Source organism: Jaculus jaculus, chromosome 5, assembly GCF_020740685.1.
Source record: "Jaculus jaculus isolate mJacJac1 chromosome 5, mJacJac1.mat.Y.cur, whole genome shotgun sequence".
In the NCBI taxonomy this organism is placed as follows: domain Eukaryota; kingdom Metazoa; phylum Chordata; class Mammalia; order Rodentia; family Dipodidae; genus Jaculus; species Jaculus jaculus.
The window spans coordinates 37,531,675-37,550,030 of NC_059106.1; the positions used below are offsets into that span (position 1 = coordinate 37,531,675).

The 18,356-nt window shown below is 43.7% G+C and overlaps 1 protein-coding gene across 1 annotated transcript in view; it reads right to left on the minus strand.

Annotated features, from left to right (window-relative positions):
• Cfap74 (cilia and flagella associated protein 74) overlaps window positions 1–18,356 on the minus strand; it is a 78,317-nt gene that overhangs the window by 38,628 nt on the left and 21,333 nt on the right. The window contains exons 12-16 of the mRNA XM_045150701.1: window positions 16,589–16,744; window positions 15,362–15,535; window positions 14,717–14,835; window positions 10,057–10,123; window positions 9,647–9,736 (exon numbers count right to left, since the gene is read on the minus strand). Coding sequence (XP_045006636.1) covers window positions 9,647–9,736; window positions 10,057–10,123; window positions 14,717–14,835; window positions 15,362–15,535; window positions 16,589–16,744 — 606 coding nt within the window. The remainder of the gene's footprint in view (window positions 1–9,646; window positions 9,737–10,056; window positions 10,124–14,716; window positions 14,836–15,361; window positions 15,536–16,588; window positions 16,745–18,356) is intronic.

The following is an 18,356-nucleotide window of genomic DNA, read 5'->3' on the forward strand; positions in this document are numbered from 1 at the left end:
TTATTTATTTATTTATTTGAGAGCGACAGACACAGAGAGAAAGACAGATAGAGGGAGAGAGAGAGAATGGGCGCGCCAGGGCTTCCAGCCTCTGCAAACGAACTCCAGATGCGTGCGCCCCCTTGTGCATCTGGCTAACATGGGACCTGGGGAACAGAGCCTCGAACCGGGGTCCTTAGGCTTCACAGGCAAGCGCTTAACTGCTAAGCCATCTCTCCAGCCCACAAGTACATATTTTTAACTGAGCACCCAATTTAAAGGAATCCAGGGGAAAGAGGAACACATTAAATGGAGTCACAGGGTACAATCATATAAATGCAGAACATTCTAGGAAAGAACTAGCTTGGTAAGCTTTATGATTTAAAAGTGGAGAGAGGGCTGGAGAGATGGTTTAGCGGTTAAGTGCTTGCCTGTGAAGCCTAAGGACCCTGATTTGAGGCTTGATTCCTCAGGACCCATGTTAGCCAGATGCACAAGGGGGAACACACACATCTGGAGGTCACTTGCAGTGGCTGGAGGCCCTGATGCACCCATTCTCTCTCTCTCTATCTGCCTCTTTCTCTCTGTCATTCGCTGTCAAGTTAAAAAAACAAACAAACAAACAACAGCAACAACAACAACAAAAAATTAAAAAAAACCAAAAAGATAATAAAAGCATTCATTTAAAAAAAAGTGGAGAGAGGGGCTACTGTCCTAGGTGTGATGGATGGAACAAAGACCAGAGAATTGAGAAAGCAGTCTGCATGCTAAATTAGCAAAGCTAATAGAATTCTTTTTTAAATTAATTTTTTTTACTTTATTTATTTGAGAGAGAGAGAGAGAGAAAATGAGAATGGGCAAGCCAGGGCCTTCAGCCACTGCAAATAAACTCCAGATGCAGGCGACCCCTTGCACATCTGGATTATGTGGATCCTGGAGAGTTGAACCGGAATCCTTTGGCTTTGCAGGCAAGATTCTTAACTGCTAAGCCATCTCTCCAGCCTTTTTTGTTTTTTAACTTTTTATAGAATTCTTGATTACCACCTAATACTCAATTCACATCCAAATCTTCCCAGTATCCCCAAACCACATTTTCATAACTGTTATATTTATTTAATAACTTATTTTTGGATGCCATTGAGATTACATTTTTTTTTTTTTTTTTTTTTTTTGGTTTTTCGAGGTAGGGTTTCACTCTAGTCCAGGCTGACCAGGAATTCACTATGTAATCTCAGGGTGGCCTTGAACTCATGGTGATCCTCCTACCTCTGCCTCCCGAGCGCTGGGATTAAAGGTGTGTGCCACCATGCCCAGCTAAGATTACATTCTTGAGTCTCTCTTGATCTAGAACCTCTGTCCCGCTGATGTTGGACTTGGACATGTACCTTGCTCTGGCCAATGAATTGTTGGGAGGTATAAAGTAAGCAAAGACAGGAATTTACTTGTGCTGCTGGCTTTGATCTCTACTCCAGTCAATCTTAAAAAAAACTCTGTCAGATGGGTATTGCCCTGAACTCTGGGAACCATGCCCAGAAGGCCCTGGTAGCACCCTAGAGCATATCCCCCTAGGCCAGATCCGATCAGATCAGGTAGACCATGGTGGAACTGCAAGTCTGTGAATGTGGGACAAAAGGCCCACTATAATCTGTCACAAGCACCAAATTTAGTTGTTTACTGTGTAGTGTCACTGTGGTAAGAAATCATGACATGGTAGGTCCTGTGTTTATTAGACATGCCAGAGGATTTCTTTTTAAGCTTACTTTATTTTATTTTAGAGTGAGAAAGACAGAAAAAGAAAGAGAACAAGAATGTGTGTTCCAGGACCTCCAGCTGCTGCAAATGAACCCCAAATGCATGCAACACCTTGTGCATTTGGCCTACATGGGTCCTGGGAATCAAATCTGGGTCCTTTGGCTTTGTAGGCGAGTGTTTTAATGGCTAAGCAATATCTCCAGCCCAAGGATTTTTTTTTTTTTAAATTTTTATTAACATTTTCCATGATTATAAAATATATCCCATGGTAATTCCCTTCCTCCCCACCCCCACACTTTCCCGTTTGAAATTCCATTCTCAATCATATTACCTCCCCATTACAATCATTGTAATTACATATATACAATATCAACCTATTAAGTATCCTCCTCCCTTCCTTTCTCCACCCTTTATGTCTCCTTTTCAACTTACTGGCCTCTGCTACTAAGTATTTTCATTCTCACACAGAAGCCCAGTCATCTGTAGCTAGGATCCCCATATGAGGGAGAACATGTGGCGCTTGGCTTTCTGGGCCTGGGTTACCTGACTTAGTATAATACTTTCCAGGTCCATCCATTTTTCTGCAAATTTCATAATTTCATTTTTCTTTACCGCTGAGTAGAACTCCATTGTATAAATGTACCACATCTTCATTATCCACTCATCTGTTGAGGGACATCTAGGCTGGTTCCATTTCCCAGCTATTATAAATTGAGCAGCAATAAACATGGTTGAGCATGTACTTCTAAGGAAATGAGATGAGTCCTTTGGATATATGCCTAGGAGTGCTATAGCTGGGTCATATGGTAGATCAATCTCTAGCTGCTTTAGGAACCTCCACACTGTTTTCCACAATGGCTGGACCAGATTGCATTCCCACCAGCAGTGCAGAAGGGTTCCTTTTTTTCCACATCCCCGCCAACATTTATGATCATTTGTTTTCATGATGGTGGCCAATCTGACAGGAGTGAGATGGAATCTCAATGTAGTTTTAATCTGCATTTCCCTGATGACTAGTGACGTAGAACATTTTTTTAGGTGCTTATATGCCATTCGTATTTCTTCCTTTGAGAACTCTCTATTTAGCTCCATAGCCCATTTTTTGATTGGCCTGTTTGATTCCTTATTAGTTAACTTTTTGAGTTCTTTGTATATCCTAGATATTAATCCTCTATCAGATATATAGCTGGCGAAGATTTTTTCCCATTCTGTAGGTTGCCTCTTTGCTTTTTTCACTGTGTCTTTGCGGTGCAAAATCTTTGTAATTTCATTAGGTCCCAGTGGTTAATCTGTGGTTTTATTGCCTGAGCAATTGGGGTTGTATTCAGAAAGTCTTTGCCAAGACCAATATGTTGAAGGGTTTCCCCTACTTTTTCCTCTAGCAGTTTCAAAGTTTCCGGTCTGATGTTAAGGTCTTTAATCCATTTGGACTTAATTCTTGTGCATGGCGAGAGAGAAGAATCTATTTTCATCCTTCTGCAGATATTTATCCAGTTTTCAAAACACCATTTGCTGAAGAGGCTGTCTCTTCTCCAATGAGTATTTTTGGCATTTTTATCGAATATCAGGTGGCTATAGCTACTTGGGCTTACATCTGGGTCCTCTATTCTGTTCCACTGATCTACATGTCTGTTTTTGTGCCAGTACCATGCTGTTTTTGTTACTATGGCTCTGTAGTATAGGTTAAAATCAGGTATGGTGATACCACCAGCCTCTTTTTTGTTGCTCAGTATTATTTTAGATATTCGAGGTTTTTTATGATTCCAAATGAATTTTTGGATTGTTTTTTCTATTTCCATGAAGAAAGCCTTTGGAATTTTGATAGGGATTGCATTAAATGTGTAGATTGCTTTAGGTAAGATTGCCATTTTCACGATATTGATTCTTCCAAGCCAGGAACAAGGGATGTTTCTCCACTTTCTAGTGTCTTCTGCAATTTCTCGCTTGAGTGTCTTAAAGTTCTCATTGTATAGATTCTTTACTTCCTTAGTTAGGTTTATTCCAAGGTATTTTATTTTTTTTGATGCAATTGTGAATGGGAGTGATTCTCTGATTTCATCCTCTGTGTGTTTGTTGTTAGCATATACGAAGGCTACTGATTTCTGTGTATTTATTTTGTATCCTGCTACATTGCTGTAGGTTTTGATCAGCTCTAACAGCTTGCTAGTAGAGTCTTTAGGGTCCTTTATGTATAGAATCATGTCATCTGCAAATAATGATAACTTGATTTCTTCCTTTCCAATTTGTATCCCTTTTATGTGTGTCTCTTGCCTTATTGCTATGGCTAAGACTTCCAAAACTATATTAAATAGAAGTGGAGACAGTGGACACCCTTGTCTTGTTCCTGATTTTAGTGGAAAAGCTTCCAGTTTTTCCCCATTTAGTAATATGTTGGCTGTAGGCTTGTCATAAATAGCCTTTATTATATTGAGATATGTTCCTTCTATTCCCAGTCTCTGTAGGACTTTTATCATGAAGGGATGTTGGATTTTGTCAAATGCTTTCTCTGCATCTAATGAGATGATCATGTGATTTTTGTCCTTCAACCCATTTATGTAATGTATTACATTTATAGATTTGCGTATGTTGAACCATCCCTGCATCTCTGGGATAAAGCCTACTTGGTCAGGGTGAATGATCTTTTTGATATACTCTTGTATTCTGTTTGCCAATATTTTGTTGAGAATTTTTGCATCTATGTTCATGAGGGAAATTGGTCTGTAATTTTCTTTTTTTGTTCTATCTTTGCCTGGTTTTGGTATCAGGGTGATGCTGGCCTCATAGAAGGAGTTTGGTAGGATTCCTTCTTTTTCTATTTCCTGGAAAAGCTTAAGAAGCAATGGTGTTAGCTCTTCCTTAAAAGTCTGGTAAAATTCAGCAGTGAATCCATCCGGGCCTGGGCTTTTTTTAGTTGGGAGATTATTGATAACTGTTCGGATCTCCATGTTTGTTATAGGTCTATTTAAGTGATTAATCTCATTTTGATTTAATTTAGGTAGGTCATATAGATCAAGGAAATCATCCATTTCTTTCAGATTTTCATACTTTGTGGAGTATATGCTTTTATAGTATGTCCCTATAATTTTTTGAATTTCTCTGGAATCTGTTGTGATGTTACCTTGTTCATCTCTGATTTTATTAATTTGTGTCTCTTCTCTCTTTCTTTTGGTCAGATTTGCTAAGGGTTTATCAATCTTGTTTATCCTTTCAAAGAAGCAACTCTTTGTTTCATTAATTCTTTGGATTGTTCTTTTTGTTTCTATTTCATTAATTTCTGCCCTAATCTTTATTATTTCTTCCCGTCTACTACTTTTTGGTTTGCCTTGTTCTTCTTTTTCCAAGGCTTTAAGGCGAAGCATTAGGTCATTTACTTGCGACCTTTCTAATTTCTTAATATAGGCACTTAAGGCTATAAATTTACCTCTTAGAACTGCCTTCATTGTGTCCCAGAGATTTTGGTATGTTGTGTTCTCATTATCATTTGACTCTATAAATTTTTTGATTTCCTTTTTGATTTCTTCATTGACCCACTCATCATTTAGTAGTGTATTGTTTAGTTTCCATGATTTTGTGTATGCTCTATAGCCTTTCTTGCTACTGATTTGTAGTTTAATTCCATTGTGGTCAGATAGAATGCAAGGAATTATTTCAATTTTCCTGAATTTGTTAAGATTTGCTTTGTGTCCTAATATATGGTCTATTTTAGAGAATGTTCCATGTGCTGCTGAAAAGAATGTATATTCTGCAGCCTTTGGATGAAATGTCCTGTATATATCTGTTAGGTCCATTCCTTCTATGACCTCATTTAGTCCAGATGCCTCTCTGTTTATTCTTTCCCTGGATGACCTGTCAATTGATGAGAGTGGGGTGTTAAAGTCACCCACCACCACCGTGTTTGGTGTTATCTGTGACCTTAGTTCTAATAGTGTTTGTTTGACGAATTTGGGAGCCCCCATGTTAGGTGCATATATGTTTAGGATTGTAATGTCCTCCTGTTGTAGTGTGCCCTTAATCAATATAAAGTGACCTTCCTTATCTTTTTTGACTAACTTCGGACTAAAGTCCACCCTGTCTGATATTAGGATAGCAACCCCTGCTTGTTTTCTAGGCCCATTTGCTTGAAACACCGTCTTCCAACCTTTCACCCTAAGATAATGTCTATCCTTTGTAGAAAGGTGAGTTTCTTGAAGACAACAAATTGTAGGATCCTGCTTTTTAACCCAGTCTGCAAATCTATGTCTTTTCGTTGGGGCATTGAGACCGTTGATATTAAGAGATATTATTGAAAGGTGTGTATTTATGTTTGCCATTTGTGTGTGTGTGTGTGTGTTACTTGTTCTACCTGTGCTCTCTTCTGTTAACTGGTATTTGAGTATGGCTGGTTTTTTCTAGGTTCCTTATATGTGTGCTTTTCCTTTTGTTCAGCATGGAGGATTCTATCAAGTATTTTCTGTAGAGCTGGTTTTGTCTTCAGATATTCCTTTAACCTGCTTTTGTCATGGAATGTCTTTATTTCTCCATCTATTTGGATGGATAACTTTGCAGGATAAAGTAACCTTGGTTGACAGTTGTTATCTTTCAGAACTTGGAATATATCACTCCAGGCCCTTCTGGCTTTAAAAGTTTGTGTGGATAATCTGCTGTAATCCTGATGGACTTGCTTTTGTAGGTAACTTGATTTTTCTCTCTAACTGCTTTCAATATTTTGTCTTTGGTTTGTGTGTTTGGAAGTTTGAGTATAATGTGGCGAGGAGAGTTTCTTTCTGGGTTTTGTCTGGCTGGGGTTCTAAAGGCTTCCTGTATCTGTATTGGCACCTCTTTCCCAATTTGGGGAAAATTTTCCTCTATGATTTTGTTGAAGATGCCTACTATGCCTCTGGAGTGGAATTCTTCTCCTTCTACTATGCCCTGAATTCTTATATTGGATCTTTTCATAGTGTCCCGAATATCTTGAAATTCCCACTCATACTTTTCTATAAGTTTGTCTTTCTCTTTGTTGGACTGCATTAGGTCTGCCACCTGATCTTCTAGCTTAGATATTCTGTCCTCTCCCTCATCCATCCTACTGGTGAGATTTTCTACAGAGTTTTTTATTTCATTAACTGTGTTCTTCATTGCTAGTAATTCTGACTGGTTTTTCTTTATTATTTCTATTTCTCTATTTATGTCTTGTATTGCCTTCTTTATTTCATTAAATTGGTGTCCTGCCTCTTCTTTGATTCCTTTGATTTCCTCTTTGATTTCCTCTTTGATTTCTTCTTTGATTGTTTTCATGTGTTCTTTGACCTCTTTGAACATATTTATAATTATTCTTTTGAACTCTTTCTCAGGCATTTCCTCTAACTCTTTCTCACTGGAGGACATTTCTGATGCATTAATACTTTTAGGTGGATTTATATCGTCTTGCTTTTTAGTGTTTCTTGTGTTATAATGTATATATTTTTGCATCTTGGATTAAGTTAATGCTTGGATTTTCTAGCTAGCTGTGTATTCTTAGCTGTATCAATTGATTTGATGTAATATATTTTCAGGGTAGGACCTTAAGGTATTAGGTGTGGCTCTTAAGACTCTCAGAGTATCTACAAAGATGTTCTTAGGGGTTGAGTTTCCCTGCTATAGGAGTATTCAAGCAGGCTGAGTGGAATAATATACTGGTAGATTCTAAAATTTAGCTAAACACTGTACCCATTCCATCAAAAACAGCCCCGAGTATGTATGCAAGAGTAGTTATTATAATGACCAGATCCTCTATCAACAAAGAGGTTTAGATTTCTGGTCTGTTGAGGGATCCAAGTCAGCTTGTGACCAAGTGAGACCCTTCCCTGGTGCAATCCCAGTTACCTTGGGTGATTGTGGTCTCAGTCAAGTTGCTGCCTGGGTCGTCGGGCTGCTGTTCTGATTTCTGGAGCTGGGCACTTGCTTTTCCTACGGGGCAAACTGAGCCGCTGCTGCCGCCTCTGCAGCTGTTGTAGATGCCACCCCCGGAGCCCCCACCGCTGCTGAAGCTGCTGTTGCCGTGTCCACCGCCGCTGCTCACCCCGAAGCCGCTGCTGCGGGATCTGTCACTGCTGCCGCTCCTGGGTCCACTGCTGCTGGGGCCACTGGTACCGGTGCTGGAGCCGCTGAAGTTGCTGCCGAATTCTGCTCCTGCTTGGGTCCCGCCGTCAGCCCAAGTTGGCGTGGCCGGGTCCCGGGCCGCTGCTGTGTTCGCTGGAGCTGGGTTCAGGCGGCGGCGGGGGAGAGGAGGGAGCCGGGGCTGCTCTGGTTGTATCGCTTCTCCACGTGTGCTTTTACCTCGCGGTCTGCTCCCCCCTCCGTTGCTCGCTGCCGCTCTCCCCTCACATTTCCCGAGTTGCGGAGAGCGCGGTGTGAGGGGAAAATCCCGCACCTGGCTTGTCCTGCGGCTCGAGCCGAGAGTCCGGCGGTTTTCTGCCGCTCCGCGGTTGCGGCGGGTAGCCGAGCCGCCCCGGAGCCGCTGTTCCCGCCTGTGCAGGCTCTGGATGCTCTATAACTCTTCCACTTCTCCACTGCCGCCTCAACTTCCTATACACCTCACTTTTTAGTAAAAGTGTGTATTTTGCTGAGTTTTTTTTTGGTCTTTCCCCCCCCAGGCTGCTTTGGCGTGGTACCTACACCGCCATCTTAACCGGAAGTCTCCCCAAGGATTTTTTTTAAAATTTTTATTAGCATTTTCCATGATTATAAAAAAAATCCCATGTTAATTCCCTCCCCACCACACTTTCTCCTTTGGATTTTTTTTTTTTTTGGTAAGGGTGTTCAGTATTATATTGGTAATTTACTTAGAAGTGGCTTTTTTTTTTTTTTTTTTTCAGGTAGGGTCCCACTTTAGTCCAGGCTGAGATGGAACTCATTCTGTAGTTCCAGGGTAGCCTCAAATTCATGGTGATCCTCCTACTTCTGTTTCCCAAGTGCTGAGACTAAAGACGTGTCATCTTGCTCAGCAAAGTGGGTCTTCAAAATGGGTGGTATGGGGCTGGAGAATGGCTCACTGGCTAAAGGTGCTTGTTTGCAAAGCTTGATGACCCAGGTTCAATTTTCCTGTATGCATGTTCAGCCAGATGTACAAAGTGACACGTGCATCTGGAGTTCATTTGCAGCAGTAAGAGGCCCTGGCACAACCATATTCTCTACCTCTGTCTCCCTCTCTCAAATAAATAAAAAATGTCTTTTTTTTTTTTTTTAAAGAAATGGGGGTTTGAGAGATGATTAAGGCACTCGCTTGCAAAGACTGCCAGCCTGGGTCCAATTCCCTAGTACCATGTAAAGCCAGATGCACAATGTGACATATGCATCTAGAGTTTGTTTACAGTGGCAGGAGGCCCTGGGGTGCCCAAACTCACTCTCTCTCATAAATAAATGAATAAATAAATAAAATATAAACTAAATAGATGATATAAAGATAAAACTGATATGGCAGATGTTGAAAGTGCTCTGGGGCACACCATATTGGATGCACAAAGGACTGGGAGTTTCAGATGAAACCTGTCTCCTTTGTCCTGCAGGAAAAGATCTGGCTTTCATACAGAGCAAGACTTGTCTGGAAATTTCCAGCTCTGAATACTTACCTTAATTTTTTTGTTTGTTTTTATTTTTGTTTTTTTGAAGTAGGGTCTCACTCTAGCTCAGGCTGACCTGGGATTCACTATGTAGTCCCAGGGTGGTCTTGAACTCATGGGGTTCCTCCTACCTCTGCCTCCTAAGGGCTGGGATTAAAGGTGTGTGCCACCACGCCCATCCAAGCACTCACCTTTTCAGAACACATTAGGTTTCCCACCCAAGATCCAAGTAGGAGCCTGGTTGCTACCAAACCAAGCTCTGGCCCCATGCTCTCCACACTCCCAAGTGCCCACCTCTTACTACAGCTCCCAGCCAGGCTAGATATCTTCAAACTTACACAACATTTCTTCGTTGAACATTTCAATGGAACAGAAAATTCACCCGTCTGAGCCAAAAATGAGACATTTCCTTCCAGATCTTTGTTTACCTAAAAAACAAAATAATCCCGTCCACCATAAACTCCTATAATGACTCAGTTACACAGGCAGCCTCTGTATAACCACAGGTGGGGCCTGACTACTACCAAACAAATGTCACTCCTCAGAGCACACCCAGGAGGAGCCTCACATGAGCAGGCGTGTGGAAATGTGCTTCACATCCCACTGAGAGCTACACAGGTGAGAGAACAGTTACCACACTGCCAGCTGGTGAGCTGGAGCTCCCATGTAATTTGGCTGGCATTTCAAGATGATGATGAATTTTTTTTTTTTTAGAAAAAATAGTAAACACAGGACCCCTTTGACTCACCATGGGCTTGAAAGTGACGAGTACTTCACAGGACATCCCAGCTGACATGGGGCCAGGAGGGTCAAAGCTGTGGGTATAGGGATTCAAAGCACATGGGTTAGGTCACTGCGAAGGTGGATGCTCACCATATACTCAGTTGGACCTTTTGGATTCCTACCCTCCCATGTGTCTTAGGCACCATGGCTCTGGCTCTGCTCAGATGTCATGGCCACTAGCAGCTCCAGGTCTGCTGTGTTTCCTGCTGATCTCATTCTCTAGTGAACAGGAGGTACCCAAGTTTCTTTCCTTCCTTCCTTCCTTCCTTCCTTCCTTCCTTCCTTCCTTCCTTCCTTCCTTCCTTCTTTCTTTCTTTCTTTCTTTCTTTCTTTCTTTCTTTCTTTCTTTCTTTTCTTTTGAATGTGGAGTCTCTAGCCCAGGCTAACCTAGAACTCATTCTGTAGTCCCAGGCTGGCCTCGAATTTACATCAGTCCTCCTCCCTCTACCTCCCAAGTGTTGAGATTAAAGGTGCGTGTTACCATGCCCAGCTCCAAGTAATCTTTGATTGTCTAGTGAGTGAACCAGCAAGAGAATGATGTAAGTTCCCAGGGATCCAATTCAGAGGTTTGGAATGCTGGGGGGTAAGTATGGCCATGGTACCTTGGGGACATGTGTCAGGTTTGGGATTAAGGATAGTAGATTCTAATACCAACATGGAGGAGGGAGGAAGGGCTGTGAGTTGAGCCACCCAATAAAATAGCCCTAAACCCAGGGAGCTGAGATAGGAGTCTGTCCTGTTCTGGATCCTGGCTGAGAGAAAGAGTCTCCTTACAGAATTCCTTACAATACCAGGCCTATTTTCACAGTATTGGATTTTATGTAATTTGCTTGGTTTGGAAATGCACAAGCATTTAATTTTTTATTTTATTTTATTTTTAGCACAAAGTGACACAGAGAAGAGAGACAGAGAGGATGGGTATGCCAGGCCTCCAGCTGCTGCATGTGCTACCCCATGCATCTGGTTCCACGTGGGCATTGGGGAGCAGAATCCAGGTTGTGAAGCTCTGCAGGCAAACACCTCAACCATTGAGCCATAATCCTAGCCCACAATTTAAAATTTAATACAAACTTCATCTTGCTTGGCAATGTCCCCATGGCACAAGGTAGAAGGAAGTCTAAAATTTTTCTGATGAGGAAGAAGCATTTTTTTTCTTTTGAGGTTGGGTCTCACTCTAGCCCAGGCTGACTTGGAATTCATTCTGTAGTTTCAGGGTGGCCTCAAACTCATGGTGATCCTCCTACCTCTGCCTCCTGAGTGCTGGGATTAAAGGCATGCACCACCACACTGGCGAGGAAGAAGCATTTTGATGCTAGACTACACAGAATCTCCATGGATGGAGACACACCACTGATAGGATAACAACCCAAGATCACACACATGTGTGGTGGGCATGAACCAACTCAGTGAGAAACAGGTCCAAGCTCTAGGAGCTTCACCCAATAAACTATTGAGCTGAGCCACTAAAAGATGTGTGGTTAAAATGGTAAAGCCGCTGGGCATGGTGGCGCACGCCTTTAATCCCAGCACTCAGGAGGCAGAGGTAAGAGGACTGCTGTGAGTTCAAGGCCACCCTGAGAATACAGAATGAATTCTAGGTCAGCCTGAGCTACAGCAAGACCCTACCTAGGGAAAAAAAAATGGTAAAGCCATAAAAATAGAGTTACAGGCAGGATAAAAGAAAGACACTGCCAAGAAATGCCAGCTCATCTGAAAAAGAACTTGGAATTTTTAGAAATAAGAAACGCAGCACTGAAACAAGACACGCAGTCAGCAGCTTCAACAGCCGGTTAAACACAGCTGAAGAGACCAGTGAGCTGGCGACACCTCACACACTGCCTGACTAGACAAGATGGTGAGTATGAAGCAGGTGCCATCAGGACAGGGAGAAGAGGGAGAGTGCAATGGGAAGGTTTCACATGGAAAGAATGGGGCAAAGCCGAGGAATGGGGAGAAGTGGTGTTTGGGGACTAGGGCTGAGAGGTTCACAGAAATGCTCAAGTACCTCAACCCTCAGCTCCAAGAAGCCCAAATGAGTCTAAAGAAAATCAATCAGACCAGGCACTGCAGTAAGAATGCAGGACACTGAGGGGCAGGGCTATCACAGCAGCCAGGTGGAAATAGAGGAACCTTCCAGAGAATCACAATCATAGCAGCAAACCTTCCCCCTCCCCCCACACTGAAGATAGGAATGTATGACACTACCAAGAGTGGAGATAAACTAATCCTGGCCTGGGGAAGAGGGCTCTGGAGCAGCTGAAGAAACAGTGACCACCTGGGCTCTCCAGACAACCTCCTGAAACCCTGCAGGCCAACAAGAGTAAGTGACTCAACATGCCAGATGACAGAGATCCAAATTATCACAGAGGGTAAAATAAATACCAATTTCCAGCAGATGGCTAGGAGATTCTGCAAAACTGCAGAAAGAGGGAACAGGGGAACAAAGATCCTATTACCCACTTCCACTCAGCTCCCCAAAGGACAGTATATCTTAAGTGGAAAATGCTGATCAGAGAGCCCTGTCAGCCAGCACTGTTCACAGGAGAGGGCATCTGGGAGCATATACCCTCAACAGCAGCCTCAGAACCCTGGAGAAGGTGAGGACCCCTGAAGTCTGAGCAGAGAAGGTGAGAGTTATGATCTCACCCATTTGAACCCCCACTTTTATTTTTTAATTTTTTTTGTTTGTTAATTTTTATTTATTTATTTGAGAGTGACAGACAGAGAGAGAAAAAGGCAGAGAGAGAGAATGGGCGCGCCAGGGCTTCCAACCACTGCAAATGAACTCCAGATGCAAGCACCCCCTTGTGCATCTGGCTAACATGGGTCCTGGGGAATCGAGCCTTGAACCAGTGTCCTTAGGCTTCACAGGCAAGCGCTACCGCTAAGCCATCTCTCCAGGCCCCCTTTTATTTTTTTAAGAAAGAAAGAAAAGGCATGCCAGGTCCATTAGCCACTGTAAACAAACTCCAGACATATGCACCACCATGTGCATCTGGTTAATGGTTAATGTGAGTTCTGGGGAATCTAACCTGGGTCCTTAGACTTCATAGGCAAGTGACTTAATAACCCTCCTTAGCCTGCCTTTCTTTCCTTCTTCCTTTCTTTCTTAAATATTTTGTTTTTATTTGTTTTAGAAAGAGAGAGAGAGAGAGAGAGAGAGAGAGAGAGAGAGAGAGAGAAGGAGGGAGGATGCGTGCACCAGGGCCTCCAGATGCTGCAAACAAACTCTGGACGCATGCATCACCTTGTGCATCTGGCTTATGTAGGTCTGGAGAATTGAACCTTGGTCCTTTGGCTTTGTAGGCAAGCGCCTTAACTGCTAAGCCATCTCTCCAGCCCTGAACCCCTACTTTAAAAATTGCACATTACAGGCTGGAAGCCTAAGAACTCATGTTTGAATCACCAGGTCCCACATAAGACAGACGCACAGTGATGTAAGCACATAATGTCACACATGCAAACAAGAGGGTGCACACATCTGGTGTTTGTTTGCAGTGGCTGAAGGCCCTGCCATGCCCATTCTCTCTCTCTCTCTGCCTCTTTCTGTCTCTCTAGTAACGAAATCTCACATCACACACTAGCAGAAGTGGGCATTCTTGAGCTATGAATGTTCAAGCCACTGGGGACCTCCAGACTTGCCCATAAGCTGGATGCAGTGGAACACACCTGTAGTGCCAGCTACTTGGGAATCTGAGGCAAGAAGATTGCATGTTTGAGGCTATCTTGGACTACATAGTGAGTTCCTGTCTCAAAAAGTACAAAGGGGCTGGAGAGATAGCTCAGCAGTTAAGGTGCTTGCCTGAAAAGACTAATGACCTGGGTTTGATCCTCTAGAGCCCACATAAAGCCAGATACATAATGTGGTGCATGCATCTGGAATTCATTTGCATTGACTGGAGGCCCTGGAATGCCCATTCTCTCTTTTTCTCTCCTCTGTCTCCCTCTTCTTATCAATCAATCAATCAATCAATAAAATATTTAAAAAATACAAAAAGAACTGGGCATGATGGCATATGCCTTTAATCCCAGCACTCAGGGCACAGAGGTAGGAAGACTGTTGTGAGTTAAAGGCCACCCTGAGACTACATAGTGAATTCCAGGTCAGCCCAGACTAGAGTGAGACCTTAAAAACCAAACCAAACAAAAATACAAACAAAGATGAAGGCTAGATGGCAAGGATCAGAAGACAAGAGGAGACACCACAGAAACCACAGCAAAAATGAAAAATGGGAAAAACAGAAAAGCATCAAGTGGGAACTACAAAGATAATGATATTTAAAAGGCCAGCAAAGAAGTGACCACATACATATAAGTGGAGGAGGATAAAGAGATGAACAGGAAATAAATAAATACATAATGGCTCAAAGAGAAAACTAAGTTACAGTTCAGGAAATGGTGAGAATATAGTGAGTTACAGTTCAGGAAATAGTGAGAAATAGCGAGAAGTCACCAGCTCTAAGGGGAACTACCACAGTGCAAATGAGAATGAGAGGAAACGTGGACAGCCTGCCAAAAGCGTGGCTGTAACAGGGAGGACTGAGCTGGCCTTCATGACTTCATTGCCCTACTCTGTAAGGAAAGCTGGTCCGTGGCTAGACATCCAAACTTTGTAGCAGACTCACTCAATATGGATGAAATCCCGCAGGCTCTCCTCTACACCCACTAGCTTGCAGTAGTTGATTGTGTAGCTGGCGTTGATCAACGTGATTTTCTTCTTGTACACCTTGCCAATATCAAAGTCCTACAGAGTTGGAGAAGATGTCATGATGCCAGGCTCTCTAGCAACAGCCTCAAGAGTAGGCAGGGAGGAGTGCCAGTGAGTGATTCACTTGGACATTAATGCATGAGAGGCTAAGGATCCTCTGCAGAGAAGGAATCCTCAGGTTTCCCATGAATTGAGAAAGGTCTTCTGGGAGTACAGGAAGGGCAGTGGAGGGTCCATCTTGTGAGAACTTCTCCCTCACAGACATGAGGTTTTTGGAGAACAGGTAGAGTAGGAGAAAGAAAAGAAGCTCAAGCTACCTACTGTGGCCTCACCTGCTTTGTGCCTGCTGACACTAGCCAGCAGATGTGTGTTGTATGGGCATGGGCTACTTGGAGCCACTTCTCATGAAGCTGGAATCTGCCCAGCAGCAAGGGCCCTACCACCCCCTTCCCAAGAGTCCAGGCCTTTCCCTTTAAGAAGCACCTAGGTGCTTCCTGCTCCTTAGCCTGCCCTCCCAGCCCATACACCCCAGCACCAAAGCTGTACCAGAGGGAAGGCTCACCTTGAAGTGGATGAGCTCAGGTTTGCTGTTGAAGGGGCGGCCCTTGAACTCCCGCCCAGACACCACCTGTTTGTGGACCACCCCACTGCGCAGACGCTCCATAGTGCGGGCCAGGATGTCCTTGTCCATCTTGGTCCCACCCACAGGCTTTCTGTCCATATCCTCTTTGGGCACCTTGGGTTCACAGAGACAAAGGCCCATGAGGGCTTAAGGCTTAACAGCTTATAAAGTGCTGTGGCTACCAGCAGGGCAGAAAATTACTCTGATGGGCCCAGCTTCATCTTATCTCATGAATAAGATAGAGATGCCATACTTCACACAGAGAGAAATGAAAGGAAGAAAATCAGAAACATATTGAACTCAGATTTCTGGGAAATAACAGCAGAAGGGAATGTTCTAGATTGTTGAGTAAGGGAAAGAGAAGGTTTTTGAAGTAGTTTTCAGAATCCAATCTTCCCGAGTGGTAATGTTGGTGTAAACCAGGCCATCTCATTAACTGATGTTAGCAACTGAGAGTGTTGTAATCCAAGATGGGCCTGAGAGTTTCCTTTTGACATTGTGAGGACTATGCTTGGGTCCTTGGCTGCCCATGTCACCAGTGATCACTTTAGCTTGCCAGGGTGGAAAGTGTCTGGTACCTGCCTGCACCCATCACCTCCCTGCTGGTTTTAGAGTGGAATTGCCAGCCCGGCCTGTCTTCTTCATTGCCAGAACCAAGTGGCTTTGTCCAGATATCAGTGATGGTTTGATTTGTACAGAAACTGAGAGGGGTGGGCCCGGGAGATGGAGCCACAGCCTTGCCTCTCACAAGCTGAAGCCATCACCTTGGTCATGCAGAGGACCAGCACTTTGGACAGGGGCACATTCCTTAGAAGGTTCAACCCGTGCCCTCCCCCCCCCCTTTTTTTTTCCTGGAAATGTTTCCTTGATAGTAAGCAGAGCAATGCAACATTCAAGCCCTTCTGCTCCTCCCAACTGTACACTGCAATGCGTGGCTTACCACTGAGGCCTCAGTGATAAGGAGCCAGGCAGTGGGGGCATCTAGGATTATTATACACATGTCAGCTCCCTTAGGGATTCTGGGAGGAACAGAAAGACTTGCTGTTTGGAGGAAATAATAGCAGGCACAGAAGGAAGTGGTCAGTGGCAGCAAGAAGTGGTTTTAGAACCCCAGGTGTAGAGCAGGGATTGGCCTCTGCAAAAGATCTGGAGCAGGAAAGCTGTTACCTGGTATGTCTTGTAGTCTTCAGTCCACAGCCCCGGGATCTCTGGCTCAGCCAGAATCTCCTCTGCACTGACGGTTCCCAGGATGCCCTGCATAGACTCATTGGAGGTGGTTGCCTGTAGACAGCTGGCTTTGGGGCATATTGCCATTTCATTCTCCTGTTATCAAGAAAGCAATGAAGCAAGATGAAGGAGTTAGCAAGGTCAACAGACCTCTTCATTGAAGTTCTTGGGCATTCAGCAAGTAACTCCTGGACCCAAGGAGTCTTTCTGGAGATCATAAAACTCCCCCCACCCCCACCATCTTTGAAAGAAAGCAGACTGTTGACTTAGGACCTGGGGGAGCTGGCGGGCTATCCCAGATGAAAGAAGTTTGCTTCCATCACTCCTTCATCCCCCACTCTGTCCACCCTCTCTGCTAGATTAAAGCCCCTGAAAAAAAGCTACCAGTACACTTCACGTTTCCAGTCTCAGGACTGCTGAAATGTGAGGTGTCCCTTTGTGACCTCAGAATAAGAACTCTACTTCCTGCTGGAGATGTCTACCTGATTCTTCCTTTCAAACTTGCCTCTAAACTTTTTCCTTATATAAGACATGTTGATTTCAAAATCGGAGATAGCATTGATCAGAAGACAAAACTCCTTGGAGCTCTACAGGGCACTTGGCCTGACAATGCCACATCATTCTTTTATGCAGAGACAATGGTACATGCAAGCCTTGTAACTTTTCCACTTAAAACATAACACCTATTTAAAAAATTATTTATTTATTTATTTATTTATTTATTTATTGGAGAAGGGGGGCAGATAGAGAGAATGAGTGCACCAGGACCTCCAGCCACTGCATCTGGCTTACATGGATACTGGGAAATCAAACCTAGGTCCTTAGGCTTTGCAAACAAGCACCTTAGCTGCTAAGCCTCTCCAGCATTCCATTGTAGTACTCATTGTATTGAATTATCTTTTTTCTAATTTTTTTTAGAATATTTTCAATTTATTTGCTTATTTGAGAGAGAAAGAGGAAGAGAGAGAGAGAGAGAGAAAGAGAGAGAGAGAGAGAGGGAGAGAGACAGAATGGGTGTGTCAGGGCCTCCATCCACTGCAAATGAACTCCAGATGCATGTGCCCCCTTGTGCATCTGGCTTAAGTGGGTCCTGGAGAATCAAACTGGGATCCTTTGGCTTTGCAGACAAACACCTTAACCACTAAGCCATCTCTCCAGCCCCCAGTGACTTTTCTTGATGACAACCAGATCTGAGAAATCCTGTGCAGACCCAGAAAGGACAGTGGTGCTGGTCTAGAACTGTTTTGGGGGTCAAGCCTCATCTGAGTTGCTTTGGCTATGTACTGAGCCTGCAGTGGGCACTGGACAAGCCAGGGCTCTTCCTCCTGGAGGACAGGAAATAGTCATTACAAACCATGGGACCTATTTCCAGCAGAACAGACTGAAGTTGTATAGGAACAGAGGGAAAGTGACTCAGGAGTGGCTGGGAAGGTCTCTCAGAAGAAAGAACGCTGCAGCTCTGCAGTGGTACAGAGAGAGCATTCCCTCAGTGGAGGGCAAGTGCAAAGGCTCCAATGAGTCCCAAGGTGAGGAGTAGAGAAGAGCAGAGGTTCCACCTAGCACAGGGAGCTGGGAAGCGGGAAAAGGTCTATGATGTGCTCTGACAGACAGGAAGACTCCCAAAGGCCAAAGATCAAGCAGCCTGAGGTAGCAGTTGATGTAGAGTACAAAGGAGGATTCTGGGCAAAGGAGGAGACAATGTCCCTGC